At 42.1% G+C, this 19,061-nt stretch overlaps 1 protein-coding gene across 18 annotated transcripts in view; it reads right to left on the bottom strand.

Moving 5' to 3' along the window:
* Positions 1–19,061, bottom strand: part of Arpp21 (cAMP regulated phosphoprotein 21) — a 160,079-nt gene that overhangs the window by 62,288 nt on the left and 78,730 nt on the right. For 11 of the 18 annotated variants that reach the window (XM_041677415.1, XM_041677418.1, XM_041677421.1 and 8 more), the window contains 4 exons: positions 16,584–16,621; positions 14,797–14,856; positions 10,634–10,863; positions 3,752–3,985 (listed from right to left, as the gene is read on the bottom strand). In XM_041677415.1, the coding sequence (XP_041533349.1) occupies positions 3,752–3,985; positions 10,634–10,863; positions 14,797–14,856; positions 16,584–16,621 (562 nt within the window). Of the gene's footprint in view, positions 1–3,751; positions 3,986–10,633; positions 10,864–14,796; positions 14,857–16,583; positions 16,622–19,061 lie in introns of those variants that run through there. The other 7 variants (XM_041677426.1, XM_041677429.1, XM_041677427.1 and 4 more) reach the window with 5 other exon arrangements.

Genomic DNA, 19,061 nt, shown 5'->3' with positions numbered 1-19,061 from the left:
CTCAGCCCTTGAAGGACATCTTGACAGACAGTGCACCAACATTTCAGGGCCCATTTGAGAACAATGTGGAAACACTTTGGATAAACAGAGTCTGGGAATCCTGATGAAATTCTAGGACTGCAGAAGCCAGGGGGAGCATCTGAAAGATGCATACCTAGAGATTCTCCAGAGCGAGCACCCCCTAGAATATTGCACCTTTACACAGTCATGGATTTGCACAAGATGAAGACAGCAGCATGACAATACAGCAGACAGGGCCTCAGCTAGATCCTGAGTGATGGCTGCCTGTTGGTCTTGCTAGATGGCAGCGAAACTTCTGCTGAAGCTACCCAAAGGAGGAGGGAATCCAGGACAGCTGAGGGAAGATCATGGCAAAGAGTGCGGTCAAGACAAAATTCAAATCTGTTGGAGAGGGTTCAGTAGGTAAGCATGTGTACCAAGCAAGCATGACTGGGACACACATGTTCATGTACCACACATGTATCAGCAAGCCAGGCCATAACTTGTAGGGGTCAGTTCTTTCCCCACTCAGATGGTCAGGCTTGGCAGCAGGCACCTTTACCCACTGACCCAATCTTGCAAGCTCAGCCAATTCTAATTTCACAGATGGAGCACATCCTCAAATATGTGACTTTGGATAGGAAATGTCTGTGCTATTTAGATAAATACATGCAATACCTGGTGGATATTATTTCACCAGTAACCATCCAGTACTTATACCTAGAAGTCTGTCACTCTAGGGAATCAAAAATTAATTAATTAATAGTTCAATCTTTTCCCATAAAGAGATTTAAAATGCGCTAACAAGGGAACTTGCCCAAGGCCCTGGGAAACAAGGTAATAAGGTACCATTGATGCTTAACAAGGAAGCATTTGTGTTGTGCGTCTGATATGAAGAGTGATTCCTCACCCATGGTGACAGCGGTAAAGAATGGGCTTGCAGCCAAGAATATATAAATTACAGTAGAGGTCATTTAAGAATCACATGGTATGTGTAACTCCTGAACTCACACACACACATACACATACCACTGGTAGGTGTGCAGTATATATTACACACTTTAAACATATATCTGTGTTTCCTTTTTAAGATCAATTTTTTATTAGTTTTTGTGTGTGCATGCGCGAGTGTGCATGCATGTGTGTGTGTCCACAGAAGTCCGAGATGTCAGATCCCATGAAGGAGGATTTACAGATGCTTGTGAGGAACCTGACCTGGGGGAACTGGGATCCAAACTTGGATTGTCTTCAAGAGCACTCTGTGTTCCTAACCGCTGAGCCATCTCTCCATCCCTGCATATAGATTTTTTTTAAATCAATGGAACTAAAGGCATGCTAGAAAGAAGAGATACACTGTTTTTCATGTGTCTGTGGTTTGTGCATATTATGTTTGCATGCATGTGGGCACAGGTGTGTATGTGTGTGTGCACACTCACATATGTGTAAGCACAAGCACATATGCTTATGGAGGTCAAGGTTGATGTTAGGAGTATCCCTATTTGTCCCTTATCCATTGAGACCAGACCTCTCAGTTGAACCCAAAGCTCTACAATGTGGCTAGTCTTGCTAGCTGGTGTGTTTCAGGCATCTCCTGTTTCCACCTTCCCAACTTTCAAACTACAGGCAAGCTCCCACACCCACCAGGCATTCACAGGCACTTTGGGGATCCCCAGTCCCGCACACCTAGTGCTTTAACCACTGAGCCATCTACCTAGCCAGGAAATAAGATTTCTCCCCTTCCATCACTCAGTTATACTATAAAATACAATAACCGTGGTCTTTTCCTGAGGGATAGTTCAATGCCTAGTGTCTGTCAGAGCAGAATAATGCCAGTAGAGAAGCCATTCTGCAGCACCTTCCCTCTAGTTTTGAAAGCTCTTTTCAAAGAGAGACATTTTGATAACAGCCTTAAGTGACTCCAGCCAATGAATGAGAATCAGGACTTGGCGCCAGCAGAATTTTATTTCTTTGCTAAATAAATGAGATTGCATATAATCGTAAATACACACACACATGCAAAGCCACGCTATCATTGCTAATAATACTCTACAAAACATACCATTGTGCCTTTTAAAAGACACTCTGGAATTCTGCTTTAAACACATCACACACAAAAAAGAATGTTCTGTCGCTGCTCCTTTCTGCAAGCCCTCTACCCAATCAACAAAAAAGCTATCACACCAACAATCAGACCATCCTTTAGTCAGGACCCAGAGTACTGGATATGATACTGGTGTCCTTTAATTTCCTTTGTGAAGCCTACAATAATCCCAATAAAACCAGAGCCATTCAGAAAGGCTCTTCAGAAGTACCCGGTTGGAGATTTTCAAGTGCTTTTCCATAAAGGGATTATGCTTTCTGTTCTTTCATACATATGGCACTTTCAGAATGTCTCCATCAAATTCCGTGCTCTGAGGATGAGCCATCTGCTTCATAAGGACATGCAGTTACCCCGGGAGCTATTTTACCATAGCTCTCATGTTGCACCGGGGATCCTAATTACCAGTACCGCTCTCCGCGTGAGCCGGCCCTGCGAGATAGATCACTCTTGTGAGATGTTCGCCTGTTGCATTCTCAAGCTTAGATTACTGAAGTAATCTACATACCAGAGCTAAACTTCAAACTCCTTTCCAGAGAATTCCATTCTTTCCCGTCACAAATAAAAAGCTCTTAATGCTAGGTGTGTCAGCTCTCTCTCTCTCTCTCTCTCTCTCTCTCTCTCTCTGGCTCTAATAAGATGCTAGACTCCCAGCTCTATGTGGTGGCCAGACTTTCATCTGCTTCTTAAGGAAGCTGGTTCGCTTCAGCCAGCAGAGTCCTCCTCCCTCTTAAGATCCTAAATAGTATTGACAAAGACGTCTTGGAGAAGGCCTAGGCACCCTTCCTTAAGGATTCTCTTCAGTTTACCTAACATGGAAGTTATCTGGCCCCCTAGGGAAACTGGCTATTCATCATGGAATGAGCCATGATTATGGAAGGACAGTTTCCCAGCCCTACAGTAAGTAGCCTGGCCCTATTATCCCCACGAGGAGCTACTTAATAGCTTGTTATTATTCTCTTTGCTCATGTGGATTCCTCTAAATCTGCAGGAGCCGGGGAAAGTTCTATAATCTTCTATAATTGTGGAGCCGAGGTGGATCCATGGGATGTCTTGCATGCCTGGATGCCTTTGAGTGAAAATTATATCAGACATAATACTGAGCATTAGGTGTGAGAAACCCAAGTTTGGGTTGGTATAGCCCAGCTCAGACACTGTTGACTCTGATTTTAGGTCCTCATAATGGGATAGAACTCTCCATAGTCAGAGAAGAAGGGATCAAGAAAAGTGAATGCTGCCTCAGCTGCTTCCCGGTATCCTCTTCATCTCCTTCCTCCTCTCCTCTCCTCTCCTCTCCTCTCCTCTCCTCTCCTCTCCTCTCCTCTCCTCCTCCTCCTGTTCTTCTTCCTCCTCCTCTCTAATTTCAGGGCTGGGAAATAAACCCAAGGCCTTAGGCAAGTGATCTGCCATGCAGCTCCAGCCCGAATTTTTGAGAAGGATCACTCAGCTTGGAAAACCTCTGATCTCTATGAATGTTGATGCATTTACACACACAGCTATCACCCAGATCTCCCCCAAAGTCACCACAAAGTAGTCCCCACACTCTGCCCCACCCAATAATTTTTCAGGAAACTTGATAGCAAATTTCAATTATCCAACAGAAGAACAAAGCTTTGATAACATGTGTCCCCAGCAGAAGAGGGGAGGACTGACCTGTGTGTGGATTAAGAAGGATGCTTCCAGGTGGGATACCAGTTGCAGTTTCAAGTGGAAGCAGGATGTAGCTGGTACTGCTGGGAGGGACCTGGCCCCCCATCCCATTCTCTGAATAGGGCATACAACCAGGAGAACCAGCTGCCACGCTAGAGGTCAGGGCCGTGCTCTGCAGAGGCGGGTGGTTGCGGGACAACGATCCTGAGGACCCTGCGCTGCTGGAAGACTCAGAACCTGGCAGAAAGATAGGAAGCAACAGAGCATTTGGTACCCAGAGAAGTGGAGAGACAGTAGCCAGACATTAAAAGGCTGATTCCTTCATAAGGGGGCATGGGGAGTTTGAGATGTGTGCGGAAGGATGGGGTTAGCCAGTATTTATTCCACATTCGGAATTTTGAGCTTGTATTTATGGAAATCTTTGCCATTTTTTTCTAGGGGGTGGGGCGTTAAAAACAAATATTTCTTCAACTTTTGCAAGTCCGCTCTAGGAGATAACCTGGTAAATGGGAGTCAAGCTACTCCCGCAAATTCCCATCTCTTAAGTATTTAATGCTACGTGAAATACTTCTCTTAGTGAGATTGATAGACTGATAAGAAAGAGGAACAGGGCAGAGGATAAAGAGATGTCAACTTGGGGGTCCTAGGACATGCTACCCCATGCATGTTTCTGAAGCTGTATTCCTCAAGCTCCTGTACAGCTAAATTTGAAGGGGACAGATAGGAACTTATTTATCCCCTATATAAGTGGAGAGCCGGACCATTTCTTTTGTGAACACAGCAACACATGGTGGGAGTTATTTTATAATGCTTTAGAGCAAATCCAGAAGAACTGTAGCTCTGAACTAAACCTGCAGCCACACAGGTAAAAACAAATAAAAAAAATAGTAGTAAAAGTAAAATAAAAATTTATGTTTAAAAATAAAATGCATTTGCTATAGGGAAAGGGATGACTTGGCAGAGCAGGTATAGGACTGAGAATTGAAGACAAAGAGCTACGTCTGGATTCTGGCATTTTCTCCACCTTCTGACTGGGAGCAACCTTGAACATTATGGAAACATTAGTTTCCATGATGGACTTTATCTTCAGATTGTGAGTTCAAATAAACCATTGCTTTGTTAACTTGCTCCTTGTCAAGAATCTGTTCATAGGCTTGAGAAAATAAACTGGTAAAGAATTAGATAGGAATGATTGTTAGATGGTTAGCTTTAGTGTATGCATCGGCCATTTGTAAGTCTTGGTCATCTGGAACAGGTATAGCAATAATCTGTACAGCTGAGCCACTGAAGTCCTTGTCTAAAGAGGGACATTCACAAGAACGCTACCAGCACAGGGTGAGCCGCATTCAAAGGTTTAAATCGTATTGAAATTGCTACTTGGAAGGCTTGAGTGTTTCAAGTTCCAAGAGTTTTAAACTCTTTCTGGCTTCCTTTGTCCAGGGGCTTAATGGAAGGCAGGGCAAATATTTAAACACTGTCTTTGTGTGACAAGCGCCATGCTTGCGCTGAGAGTGGTCTAATGTCTACAGAAACCTGGTGTTGGAGATCGGAATGGGTCCTAGATTTGTCAGATATGTTTTCCAGAGCCTGTAAACCATGTGGGAGCATCTAAGTCCAGCTCAGGCTACTTGACTTCCCACACAATCCAAGTTCTAAACCTGCAGACCAGAAATCAAATTCACCCTTGTCACTCAAGTGGCATCCAGGTAGCGATGGGCCCTGACCAAGCTTAGCCAAGTTCTAGAAGATGATAAATACAAAGTTACTCCCAGAGGGGTGCATAGTGGCTTCCAGGAAGCAGAAGAGGCAAAAGACACCAGGATAGCTGGAAGAGAGGCTCAGTCTACCCTCCAGAGAGATTTTGGAAAAAGAAAAGGGGAAATTACAAAGCAAAGCAAAATTCAGGACTAGGAAGTATGAGACAGAAGGGGAAAGCACAGGAGGAAGGGGCCTCAGCTCCAGTCTGCACTAACACGCCTTAGCTCTCTAGGAAGTGCCTGGACTTCAACCTCAGAGTTCTCTCCTGTAAACCCTCCAGACTGGGGAGGAGCAAGAGGGGAAAGAGGGCAGAGTTTTCCATACTTGACCAAGTTTTGACTTCTTTTTATCTCCATGTTTTTAGAGTGTTTCTGTGCCTTTAAGATAGAAATCCCAGTTTCTTCCTACTTTACACCCCAGGCTGCCTTTCTTAGATGTGGGAGCCATTTTCACAAAGCAATCTTAAAAGAGGAAAGTGAGGGTTAGATCGGCAGCAACTGACAGTTGGAATTTTACACTACACAAAACAGGAATCATTTGTGTGCTTTGAGATATTAGACTGACTGAAGCTAGTATGCCTAAAAACCTGAAATAGAAGAAAATGGAAGAAAAGAAGGAAAAACACAGAGAGAAGACAGAAGGAGGAAGAAGAAGAGATGGAGGGGGAGAATGAAGAAAGGCGACTCGGAGGGGAAGAGAAGGAGGAAAAAAGGAAGAAGAAAAAAGAGGGTTAAGAAAGAAGAGGAAGAGAAGAAATAGGAGGAGACAGGGAATGAAGAGCTCTAGTTGCTCAATGAAGACAGACAGACGGACACACACACACACACACACACACACACACTTAACTTTTTCCACCATGACCAACTGGTCAAGCAGTAGCATTATACTATAAAATGTAAAATTTTCTTTTAGTTCCACCATGTTATTTGTCTACTATAACAGCTTTATTGACATATATTTTATGTACCATAAAATTCATCTTTTATAGTGTGGAATCAAATGTATTTTATTCTATCGCTGAAGTAGTACAAACACTGCTACTAGCCCATTTTAGAAATTCTCATTGCCCCAAAGGAAATCAATAGGTTTTAGTAGCCACTAGTCAATCCCAAACCTTTATCCTAACTCTACATACATAATGCCTGATCTGAAATCCTTCCCTTTATAGGCTGTCGGTTTGGATATTTTTCACAAATACAATTGCAAAATAAATGTAGACATTTTCCTTGATGTAGTTAGAACAAGGCTCAAGGCTCATTCATACTGTATTATGCATCAAAACATCCTTCCTTTTCTTCATTCTTCATATTAAGGTCAGAGTAAAAGCCAAAACTCTAGAGTAGATATATGTATGGGCGGCATACACCGTGAGACTGGTTCTGATACACTGTGAAATAATTAGATATAAATAACGAACACAAAGTGTTAGACATCAAGAAAGATGATGTCCTCACTCTTTAGCTGCAGTACATAGAGAAGTCAAACGGGAACTGAACTGGGGGGTCCCTTCCTGCTTGCCAGCTATTCATACTGTTGGAAGGCGCTATACAGGATGCCAACAAAGTTACTGTTCTTTATCCTGTGTGCGACACTACCAACATACCTGGCAAGGTTTACCAACTGGTGCAATGGTGGGCTGATTACTATAAAATAACCAACCACTTTCTGATTGGATTTGAGGTTCACTCAACAGGAGGGAATTGCTTCTTGGTACTACAGACATGATCAAAGCTGATGACTGGGGGAGGTCTTAGGCTCTAGTGGGGAGGCTACTAGTCCTGTCTTACTAAATGGACATGGTACGATGCCCTCTAAATATTTGTGTTTATACTCATAGATTAGTGCTGCTTCTCAGAGTATGTTGTATATATGTATGAAATTGCAAAGGGACGAATAAATAAAGGATAGTGTTCTAACTAATAGTGTTCTGTACCCAAAACTTCAAATTAAGGGGGAAAGGGTTGTAGAACATTATCTCTATTAGTACAAATTAATAATCACATCTCAGGAATGGCCTCATCACAGTGAGCAACTCCTCTCTGTCACACGACTTAGCACTTTCCTTCTCTCATGCCAAGCTACACGAGTCTTATTTCTTAGTTAATAACTCTAGAAAATATTTCTAGATTCTGGAAGTCAGAGCTCAGCAGAGTGATCTAAGACTTCCAAAATTATTAGGAGGAAGAAAATACCCAGGTTGTTCCCTGGGGTAACCAAAATAAAGAAGAGGAAGTGGTGGAAAGATAAGGTATTTTGCATTTGAATTAGAAAATTAAAAGTAGGGCATAAGAATTAATATTAGAACATTGAAAGCAGTTTTTGTATGTTGGCATGGAGTCAGACAGCAACACAAGTGCATTACATCCAGAAAATAAAGTCATGCAGCCATTTAAATGGTAGAAGTGGGAGGAAGTCTGATGTCTATGGAGAGGTCATTTCATAGTATAGACGGGTGCATGAACTGTTCCCTGGAACCTTGCTGCGAAGGCATATTGTCAGACTCCACTAGACACCTACTGACTTATGAACCTTGGAGGAGGCACGATCTATGACATAACCAGTTGTACTGTCTCTGACTGTGCTGAAGTTGAGAACATCGTTCTGGAGCTCAACAGTGGGGGAGAGGGGCACGGCCAAAAGGAAGTTTGTGTTTAAGCTCAACCACGCTGTCGACCCCAGGGAAGGAGACTGCAGCACAAAGGCATCACACAAACGTCCCCAGGGTCAGTGTGACAGCATCCTCAACCTCCTTAGACTTGTGCTGGGCTTCTGGTAAAGGGCTCCAGCCTCCAGTGATCCCATGTTTGCACTCAGTAATGTGCTTGGTGCTGATGAGAGACAACAACTCCAGCATGGAGAAAGTCTCACTGACACCTAGATAGAGCAGGAACCTACGCAAGAAGAGTAACTTCAACGTCCCATCTTTGGAAAGCACATTTGGTTTCTGAAAGACCTCGAAAGCTTTCAGCTCAACTACAACAATGAGGAAATAAATCAGAACCCTGTTCTGAAGCTGGTGACAGCAAAACTGGCAGGTTTACTTCATAAAATCATTCTGGGAAGTTTTAAGATTGTTTTGACATCCTCTCTTGATCTCCTTATAGAAAAAAAAAAAAAAAACCTTTTCCCTTTCCATGCCTGCACCTTGACATGCTTTTGAAGACAGACACTTATACTAAAAGAAAAAAAAAATGTCTGAAGCGCTTATAATCACTAATGGCTCCAAAGAGCGTGGTGTTTTAACATTCTTGAAGTGTCTTAAATGCTTCCGAAGAGCTGTGCTTTGGAAGTGACAGGGTTTGGTTTGTGGAAAATGGTGATTAATTTTTAAAACGGTAAGAGCTCTTTTGGGGTGCTGGAATGTTGAAGTGCACAATTTAAGGCACTTGCTTTCTACATCTTCAGAACAAAAACTGTTTAACCTTTCTGAGTGTACACAAGTTCAAGTGCACTGCGGTGGCTTGTGTGGATTTCCGATGCCGTGGTAGTGGGATAGGAGAGCAATTAATTAGAGTTGAAATCAAGAGCTCCACAGCCAGTGAGCAGGGCTCTCAGGAAGAGGGCACCCACCCACCTGCGCTCTCCAAGGAACACGGCGGGATGTATACAGCAACATCTCTGAATAAACGCTATTAATTTGCCTTCTGTGTAGGAAAACATGAGATAATTTCTTAGGAGGAATTTGTCAACAACTTAATTGCGCTAAACTGTCAGCACAGGGGACCCAGACTTTGTGCACACTCTTTTTCTTCTGCTCAGCCTGATCATGGAAAAGCAGTCAGTACAGGGCAGCAGCGTCTAAGCTTCAACTGGGCATCTCCATCCACTCCTGTACCCCAGGCCTGACACCCGGGGCCTTTGGGAATCACAGTTCAAGTCCCGGGGACAGTTCAAATGCTGTGCCTATTCCAACCCCAAACCTACACAAACACACACACACACACACACACACACACACACACACGGTCTCTTTTTCTGAGCATAAGAGTCTGTTCTTCCTGGGGCACTGCCCACCATTCTTTGGACACAGGGCACCTCCGGGTCCTGGAGCTCACTAAGTAGGCTAGGCTGCCTGGTTACTGAGCCCCAGGGACCCACTTGTTTCTTTCTTCCCACGGCTGAGATTGCCAGCACATGCCACCAGCCCACTTTTTACTGGGTCTGAGGATCGAATTCCAGTTCTTGTGCTTGCAAAGCAAGCAATTCACAGATCAAGCCAAACCTCCCTGCTGAGAGTCCCCTCTTCAGGAGTGAAACAGCACGTGGTGATTGTAATCATTCCAAAGCTGTGGTTCGAGGGAATTTTCTAAGTTGCTCACCACCACTTCCTAAGCACTTTGTACATCCCTATAAGTTGTCTATCTTAAAATATCACTATTCCCCCAGAGAAAGAATAAGGCAGAAATCATAATGTAAAAAAAAAAATACCTTCACTTCTCAGTGAAGTTTGGAAACACTAAACATCCCAGAGATTGGCCTTCCTCATCTGCAAATTAGGGCTACGATATTCCATGGCCATAATAAGTGTAAATGAGCTCTGATTGGGCCCATGGCACTTGCAACATGCCAGTTATACAAATTGCTTTGCATGTATTGAAGCTTTTTGTCTTCCTAATAACCATTAAATGTAGGGATGCTATCATTTATATACCTCCAAGGAGGAAATAGGTACATAGTTTAAATAATAACAGTCCAGGAACAGAGGAACTATTGCTGAGTCTATTACTGTGATAATGGTCTCACATGGCAGCTGCATTGAGTGTGTCGTAGCATTGCATTTAAAAGCAGTAGCTGATTTTTGTTATAGTTTTTATCTGTGTTTGCCAAGGTGATATAACCATTAAAAACTGATGTCATTTAAACTCTAAGTAAGTAAACTGGGTTCAAAGAATGTACTATGATAACTTACATTTTACCAGGAAGGAAACTAAGGAAGAAGCTTAGTGGTGTCTTTCAAGTTTGTGGCTAGTTACAATAACTCACTTACATAGCATTTCCTGATTCCTAGAATGGAGTGGAGTTAATATTCCTGCCATTAGTTAATTCAAAGTCGAGAGAAACGGAGAGCAGATGGCCTGCATAGACTCCAGGAGGCACCAGGGCAGGGACCCATTCAGTGATACCTACCTGTTTTGGACAGTTTCCCAGCACTCCTGGTACTGGACGTGCTGTCACCCCTGGTCAGCACCGTGATGCCCCCAAAACTTGCTGTCTTGGTCATGGTGGGCTTCAGATTGCGGTTGGAGCTGTCAGAGTCTGTGCTGCTCCAGGCCCGCTGCTGGTCGGACCACCTGAGCTCCGTCTCTGAGCTGCTCTGCCGACTCCCAGAAGTCCTTCCTGAGCTGTCTCGGTTACCCCTGCACAGCCATCAGAGAGATTCATGGGGACAGAGTTATGTGTCATGATGGGGTGAGTGGGCATAGGGGCCCTTAGTAGAAGAGTCTTCTGCACTCTTCTCATTGACTCTTTAAACCGACCCCGCCCCCACCTCCAACAGACACAAAGACACATAACGTATGACACATGGCACACATTATACATGGGAAAACCAAACCTAGAGGCACCAATATCCCTCTGCCAGTGAAGGAGACACGGTGGGAGACAAGTGATATAAAATGTAATCGTTAGCTTCTCTCTCTGAAAGTGGGTACTCCACCCTGACTTGAATCAATAATGAATTCATGCTCAGAAGTAATCATCATCTTACATAATTCTAAAAATAAATTCCCGGGAAAGAAGTTTTTTTTTTCTTTTTTAGCATTAAATAATTGGCCTTGGAGAAAATCTATTTATTAATTCATTTTCCAACTTTATGTTCTGTATGATATCTTTGTTCAGCAAGATTTTGACAAAAGAGCGGTCCTGGAATTACCATATGAACTCATACTAAGACTCTGCCCTGCCTGGAGTTTAACCTTGAAAGTCTAAGGAGACAGCTCACTACCCTTCCCGGGTAGGAAAGTTTATGAACACAGCAGGGCTGGCACTATACTTTGGCCTGAGATTTGCCAAGGGCATATCAATGGAAATTGCAAATTTCAAAGTGAAAGAACGATTCATTCAAACTGCGTCCAATATAAGGGAAGCTAAAGCTGAATTTCCAGGACTCCAGAGATCCTTCAAGGAACATGCAAATGTACATTTGTTTTCTGAGAAAATTTGTAGTTTCATTGGTTTCCAATCTCCTTAAAGAACAGCATTTGTGCATGCTTACAAAGCTTTCATTTCATTTTTTCCTGCGGATACAGCGCACCATTAAAGCGCCTTAGAATTCTCCTGGGTTATAAATGGCTGCAGAGGGCATTACTCACAGACAATAAGTGTAATTGTGACTTCACACCAGTGTGTGATGTGATGTAATCAATGCTTGAATCAAATCTCAATCCCTGATCAGAAGCTTTGTTTTCAGACAATCCTTTAAAATCAATAAAGTCCTGTTGAGACACTAGAAGAGTGTACAGGTATCTGACAGAAATACTCCAGCCACATGAGCAGAAGTGGCGGCGAAGTTTTAGCTCCTGTTTCAATTTATGAAACTTTTATTTGTGTCTGGGAAGATTAAGAAGGAAACTGGATTTGAGACCTAGTAAAAGCAAGGCAAAGAGGAGATTTAATAAGCAAGGGAAGGGTTGAATAGAGAAATCAAAGAATATAAAGCATTTTCATGAGGCAGGGAGGATGGAAACACCCCCTCATCAATGTTTTCTTTCAATGTCTTTTGTCAGAACCTTGGGAATGGCTTATTTCAGAAATAACGGGCACTGAAGAGGAGACTTGGTATATAAAGAAAGTTGCTCGCCAGTGGTCAGGTGCCTTTACTTTACACACTCAGAAAAGTACGAAAACTATTGAGGCTTTTGTAGAGGAATTGTCATCCCAAGGGCTCAGTTCTCCAGCCCAGTTTCTTCTTCCAACATCCAAGTTCAACGTTATTCTTTTCTTGTATAATTCTGACTATGCTGACCCATCTTTGACAAAGTGCAGCTGAATCATTTCTTAACGTCTCTGAATGAAGCAGGAACTGGACAATAACCTCTTCTACAGAGGACCTGGAATATTCTTTACAGAAAAACATTGACTTGAAAATCTGGGGTGGTCCTGAGCCTCAACACATTGAACGAGGCAGAAAGAAACCCTCTAGATGGGGGTGATTATCTGTTCAATCATCAATTTGGGGCCTTTTATCCCTTCTATTTGTGACTTCTGCACCTCCATGGCAGCATTTGGACCTGCAAGAATGCCAGTGTGGCCTAGAGTGTCTTTGCAAAAGATAGTGACCTCCGTTTTGCCTGGGTTGTAGTTGGCACCCTTTGGCATGTAGAGCTGTGTCTAACAACTCTACAAGCTCATTAGACTTTAACTATATCCCCTCATTCACAAAGTGACCTATGATATTCTTCTGTGATATCAGCTCATCTCAACATCCTAAACCAGGAGCTATGCATTTTTTAAAGTGTGAAATTTAAAGTTTCTGCTTTTAGGAGATCCCATAAGCAGAATTCAAATTAAATAGACAATTTATTTTTGGTTTCTAGATATGCACAAATTTAAATATAACTCTTATTTTTCTATCTATTGGCTAATTATCCCAATATTAGCAAGGTGGGTCCTAAAATGAATTCCAAATCTACTTGGTATGGAATCATAAATATTACAGAAAATCACTTATTCAAATGCCTCTCCCTTTTTAAAGTTAAGCTTGGTTCTTTCCAACCAGCATCTAAGGAAATAATGGTCATTGGAGCTGGTCCTTTTATAGATAGCAAGTAACTTGTCCCATAATAGTTATTATTATTATATATAATATATACATATATATATATACATAGTGTTCTGTTTCTCTGATTATTGCTTACATTTTCCTATATTTCTGAAAATTATACTTTTATTTTCCCCAATTTAGGGTAATATGTACTCGAAAGCACCTTTACAACAACCTTTGTTTCCTGAGCTCTGGGACTTAGTGACTGGGGTAAGTGATGGCCTCCACACTGGGATTGCTTCCCTAATTATACTATAGCTCGACTATGAGCTGACTTGGGAGCTGTGTCAAAGGAACTAGCTGTTTGAAGGCTTGCATCTAATCTGTATCACAGAGTATGTGATTTCAGGGTCTGGGTTTCCAACGGAGAAATTCAAGGTCATTTCTCTTAAACATTCAAAAATGCAAGGGGAATATCTAATGATGCGCAGGGAACTTGCTAGAGCTGTCAGTGTTCAGCCTAGGAAAGTTAGAACTGAGGAAATGAGGAATTCATTTTCCTTTTCTTTCTTGCTGATGCCTGATGAAAGAATAAACCTCCCTGAATGAGGAAGACCTCAATTCAAGCCGCTAGCCCAAGGCGTTGTACCAGCACACAGTCAGTCCCCTTTTCTTCTTTGCTGAAACTAGTAAGAGTTTGTTTGGGGTTTTAGCTTTCTTCTACCAGAGATGAACCTGATATTTAGAAATATATCCATATATACATAGTAGATACTGAATATTTAAAATGCTTTATTACACTTGTGTGTGTGTGTGTGTGTGATGCGTGTACCAAGTCCTGTGTTGTGTGTAGCTCAGAAGACAACATACAGGAGTCAGTTCTCTCTTTCTACCATGTGGATCCTGGGAATTGAACTTGGGTCATAAGGTAGGACCTGATACTGAGTAATTTTTAATAACGCTGATTAAAACTGGCCTTATAAAGCATGTCAGGCAGACATGTAAGAGCGTGGTGAAAAATGTGGATGGCCCCTCTGCTCTCAAAGAGGTGTTAGCCTAAAACAGAACTCAAAAAAGAATTCCTTCCTTCCCCTCACTCTGCAGATCTTGGTTTATATAGTCCATTATCATGGAAAGAAACCTCACAATTTCCTTTTATAAATGAAATAGATGCTTGAAATAATGTTTGAAATACTGTGATGGGCAGCAGTGGTTTTAAAAACCAGCCTCCCTCGTAGACCTATCACCTAGTTAGTTCCCAGAACTGGGAATGTACAGATAATTGTAGCCTTCCAGAGAAATCTGAACTCTGCTTAATTTGTCAAAGTGGGTTTGAAAGTGTTCAACGAATTTTAATGGAGAATCCTCCACATAAAGACACTTCTGGGAAGACCCCAGGAGGAGAATACACAGAGCGATGGCTTCCCAGTGCTAATTCTCACCGTCTCATTGTGTAACAAACGCTACAAGAAGAGAATTGAACGGATTCTATCCCATGAACAGAAATATTGCATGCTAACACTTATATTTCACGCAGATTCTGCCACATCATCTGAAAACACAGTTTATAAAAGTAAACCATACCAACCGAAAGAGCTGTCTTTTCTTATAGGTCTCATTGCATATGTGAATGTCTTCCTGGAGCCTACTGGGAATGAAAAAGATGACGTTTATGACACAAAGCCCAAGGGTTTGCAATGCCCTATACGGGAAGGGTGTGCACTATATCACAGCATGCCTTGTGTGTAAGCCAATCCCACATGTTAGGATTTCCCTGTGTGATGTTAACGTTCGTTTGAGCAAATTCACGGCAGCATGTAAGGATGTAGTCCCTAGTCTCTGTTAGATAGAGCGTTAAAGGAAAAAATGTGAACACAGGAAAAGGGAAATGCAAGAGGCTGGTAGACACAGGATAGAAATTTCATTAAACACAATTGTTGGGATTTTCTTCAAGAGAACTATAAAATTGTTTATTAATCCCTTGGACTCAACTGGAAATATGAGAGTTCCAGAAGTAAGTGTCCATATACATTTTATTTTTCCTGGAGGGACATTCAATTTGATGTTTGATGTTTCTTTCTTGGACTATAGGTCCAAGGTCAGGTCATGTTCTTATAGGCAATGAACACATATGACCAGTTCTTAGACTGTTGAATATGATCCGACTTGAATACCTTGGGCAATTAAGAATCAATGGATAGTATTAGAGAATATTGTAGGGGCATGATTGGTTAGATGACTTAGAAATATGTTCCCATGAAAGTAAACTGTCAATACTCTGTCTGGTACAGGTGTAAAATCTTGAAATGCCTCAGGTCACCACCAAGGTAGTCAGTTATGAACGCTCAGTTTTACTGTAAAGGGGAAACAGGTACCTCAAACTGGAACGATCATATTTTATCTTTTTTTATTCCACCTGAAAGAGGTGATTCTCTCAACATTTCCAACTGCTAACACTGTGACTTCTTTCTTGTAGTTACTAGTTATCCATAATATCCTGTTTAAAGTCTGAGTACGAGTGTTTAATCAACTTCAATTTTGGTCAGACTTAGAGGGACACCCATTATACTGACAATTGCAATCAAATTAAGAGCCGCTTTATTGATGAATCCTGTGTTTCTAAATTAAGTTCGGATTTTGATTAGTCTTAAATGTGACTAGCACAGCTCACGCGCTTGCTTCACTTGTCTGGAATCCGCATAATTGAATCATGGGAACGTTTCAGTAGCTGTGACGGTTTGAAGTTGTATCAGAAGGGTAAGTTTTGAAAGGTTAAGTTTAACAGGGTTGCCCTTAACCCGAAGACATTCTCCACACTGTTTCTCCAGTACCCCCAACCCCCCAAGGCTTAAGCCAGGCAAACTGATTAATATGACGGCATTGTGGATAAAGTTTTCACCTCAGCCCTTTCAGGAAGACAGGGAGACTGCTACAATTTGAAATTTAAAATCATAGTAATTTAATTTCTTTTGGCATAGCTAGTTAAGGTGATAAGATGTAAGAAATGGCTAAAAACACTTTCAGCAGCCTGGCCAGTAAGCCGGAGAAGCTGCATGCCCACACGGTTACCACTCTTATCCCACGTCAAGGTTGCAGGGATTACATGGGAGAGCCTAAAACAGAGACTTCAGTGGAAAATGCCTAAGCCTCTGTCTGGAAGTAACTGAGAAAACTTCTTCCCCAAATCAAAGTCTTTTTAAACAGATCAAGTAACATATACATGAATATATAGGTGTGTATCCATTGATATATGTGTGCTTTCATACATATATTCAAGTACACACTTATATGTGCAGTACATATGAACATGAGAATGTAAAGGACACACGACAAACCGTTCCTCGAAAGACACAAGAGACATAAATTTCATTTTACCTGTTGTCCAAAAATAGACTTTCCTGGGAGCAAACTGACTGAAAAATAAAAATAAAAAACAGGGCACCATGTCAGATGTGCTGGATTGGCGGAGCTCTCGAAAATCCTTGCCTGATTTTAAAACTACTTTCCCTTCCTAGGGGGAAAAGATTAAGAAAATTATGCACAAAAGATGAGAACTTTAAAAGGAGAGAAATAGGTTAGTGTCGCTGGCAGAATAACCAGTTCTCAGCAGCACGGGGTATTTTCCCATCAGGAACTCTTCAAGTATGAACAGATTAAGTTCCAGGTCAGGATCAAGGTCAAAGAGAAACGGGGGTGAAACAGCTGGAGAGACCGGGGACTGCTGAGTCCCGAGCAGCTATGCAGCACTGTACACCGGTCAAGGGCACGGGTTCAAACCAAGAGAGAAGAAGCAGATTTGCCGTGATCCTCCTAGGGATGGCAGAGCTGTGAACCCACATCCTGACATCCCTGCCTCAGAGAGGCGTCCCTGCCTCAGGGAGACACGTCCTCATGGAAGAGAGAGACATATCTCAAGTCTCTCCAAATAAAAGAAATGTCATCAATTATTAATCTGAATGAAAGGGAGGGGCAGGACAGAAGACAAGCCTTGGCCAATTGAAACTAATTTAAAAAATGCTATCAAGTGTTTTTTTCTCTGCCTTTTCACAGAGAAAGCCAACAGCTTTCTTTACTGAACTAACTCTAGGGAAGATAAAATTCTACCATCATTATCTAGATGGTATCCAAGAAAAGATGAATCTGGTTAAATTTAAACAAAGGAAAAGAGAAATCCATGTAAAGCAGAGATGTGCTCACATAACAGCACACTGTGCCTGGGAAATAATAGGAACTATTTTCAATGTTAGGTGTTTATCTATCTACCTACTTAAGCACCATTTTCCATGTACAGATTTCAAAATAAGTAAGTGACCTACAAAAGGGATAAATAGGAACCTAGTGGGTCCATTACTCTACAGAAATAGCAATGACTCTTTGGCAGTTCTTTGTGCAAGTGTGCACATATCCATGTATGTCTGTGCACATATGTATGTATATGTGTGAAGGCAGAGGACAAGTCCAGGTGTTGTTCCTCAGGGGCCGTCAATGTTTTATTTGCTTGGCTGGTTGCTTAAAAACTATTTTGTATTGTGTGTGTGTGCGCGCGTGCACGTGTGTGTTTGGTATGAGCATGTGTGTATGTGTGTATGTCAAGGCGCATGTGTGGAGCTCAGAAGACAACTAACAGGAGTCAGTTCTTTCCTTTCTTCAGGAGTGTATTTGGGGATTGTGCTCAGGTTGTCAGGCTTGGTTACAAGTGCCTGTACCTGGTGAGCCATCTCATCGATCTCCACCTTGCTTTTATGAAATAGGGTCTTTCACTGACTTAGAACTCACCAAGAAATCTAGGCTTGTTGGCCAGGGACCCTGGAATCTACCTGTTTCTGCCTCCCTATGGGGATTACAAGCATGTGACATCATGCCTTAGAGTTTCTTGGTTGAATTTGGGTGGGGGGGATCAAACTCATGCCTCTGTTCTTTGCCAACTGAGGCATCAACCCAGCCCCGTTAGCAATTCTTCACATTAAACTTGCAGTTCACGAAACCAGCTCTCAGAGAGGCAAGTCAGGTACTGTTCTCCACGTTCATTCTGACAGTGAAATCATTTCTTTCCACTAAGCCAAAGGTTCTGTTTAGACATGGTGTCTCCTCAATGGTTGGGAAGAAGTCAGTGTGCTTCATAATGTTACCACCAGGCCCTGGAAAGTGGAGATTCAACCTATCTGAGGAAGTTGATCAAAGACATTCTGACATCTTAACCACGAAACGTTTGGGGAGGAGAGATTAAACAGCTTCAATTCTTTGAATGAAAAATCAAGACACCAACAAATCAAAGATACTCGTCCCCAATAAACATCCTTTAAAAGTAGGCATCTGAGTGTTTGGAAAGATCCTCCCCGGGGTCCCCACACTCTCCTAAGTGAGACAGCTATGGGCTGTGACTCAGTAGCTGGTGGAAATAAACTTTGGAAAAGGGAGTATTAATAACTTGCACATTTAATGGCAGAGAAAGATGAAAGTGTCACAGTCATTAAGTGCAACATTTAAAGCTGTCACTTACGTGCACACCCGAATATTTAAAAGGCTCTTTTTTTTCCAAAGGAGAAAATGGTTTTGTTTAATGGATTAGAATTCTCCCCCACATCTCACCCCCACTGTGCTCACAGCCTGTGCCCTCTCTGTAGCTCTCAGAAGACAGACCCCACACTTTCTGGAGGGTCACCAGGAGCCTTCTGGGAGCTCCATCAACACACAAATGTCCTCAAAAAATACCTTCCAGGCAAGAAAGCCTTTCTCAAATATCCTGCCTTGTTAACAAGTCTTCCCAAGGTTAGTAACATCAGGTGAAAAGGACCAGAAAATGAGATTAAATTGTCACCAAAGAAATAATTATTTTTTTTCAAATATGACTGA

The sequence above is a fragment of the Microtus oregoni genome, unplaced genomic scaffold, assembly GCF_018167655.1.
Source record: "Microtus oregoni isolate MIOR12 unplaced genomic scaffold, Mior012 000028F_ref0000031, whole genome shotgun sequence".
Lineage (NCBI taxonomy): Eukaryota > Metazoa > Chordata > Mammalia > Rodentia > Cricetidae > Microtus > Microtus oregoni.
The sequence above is the reverse complement of the archived record's forward strand: the minus strand, read 5'-3'. Positions and strand labels throughout refer to the sequence as shown.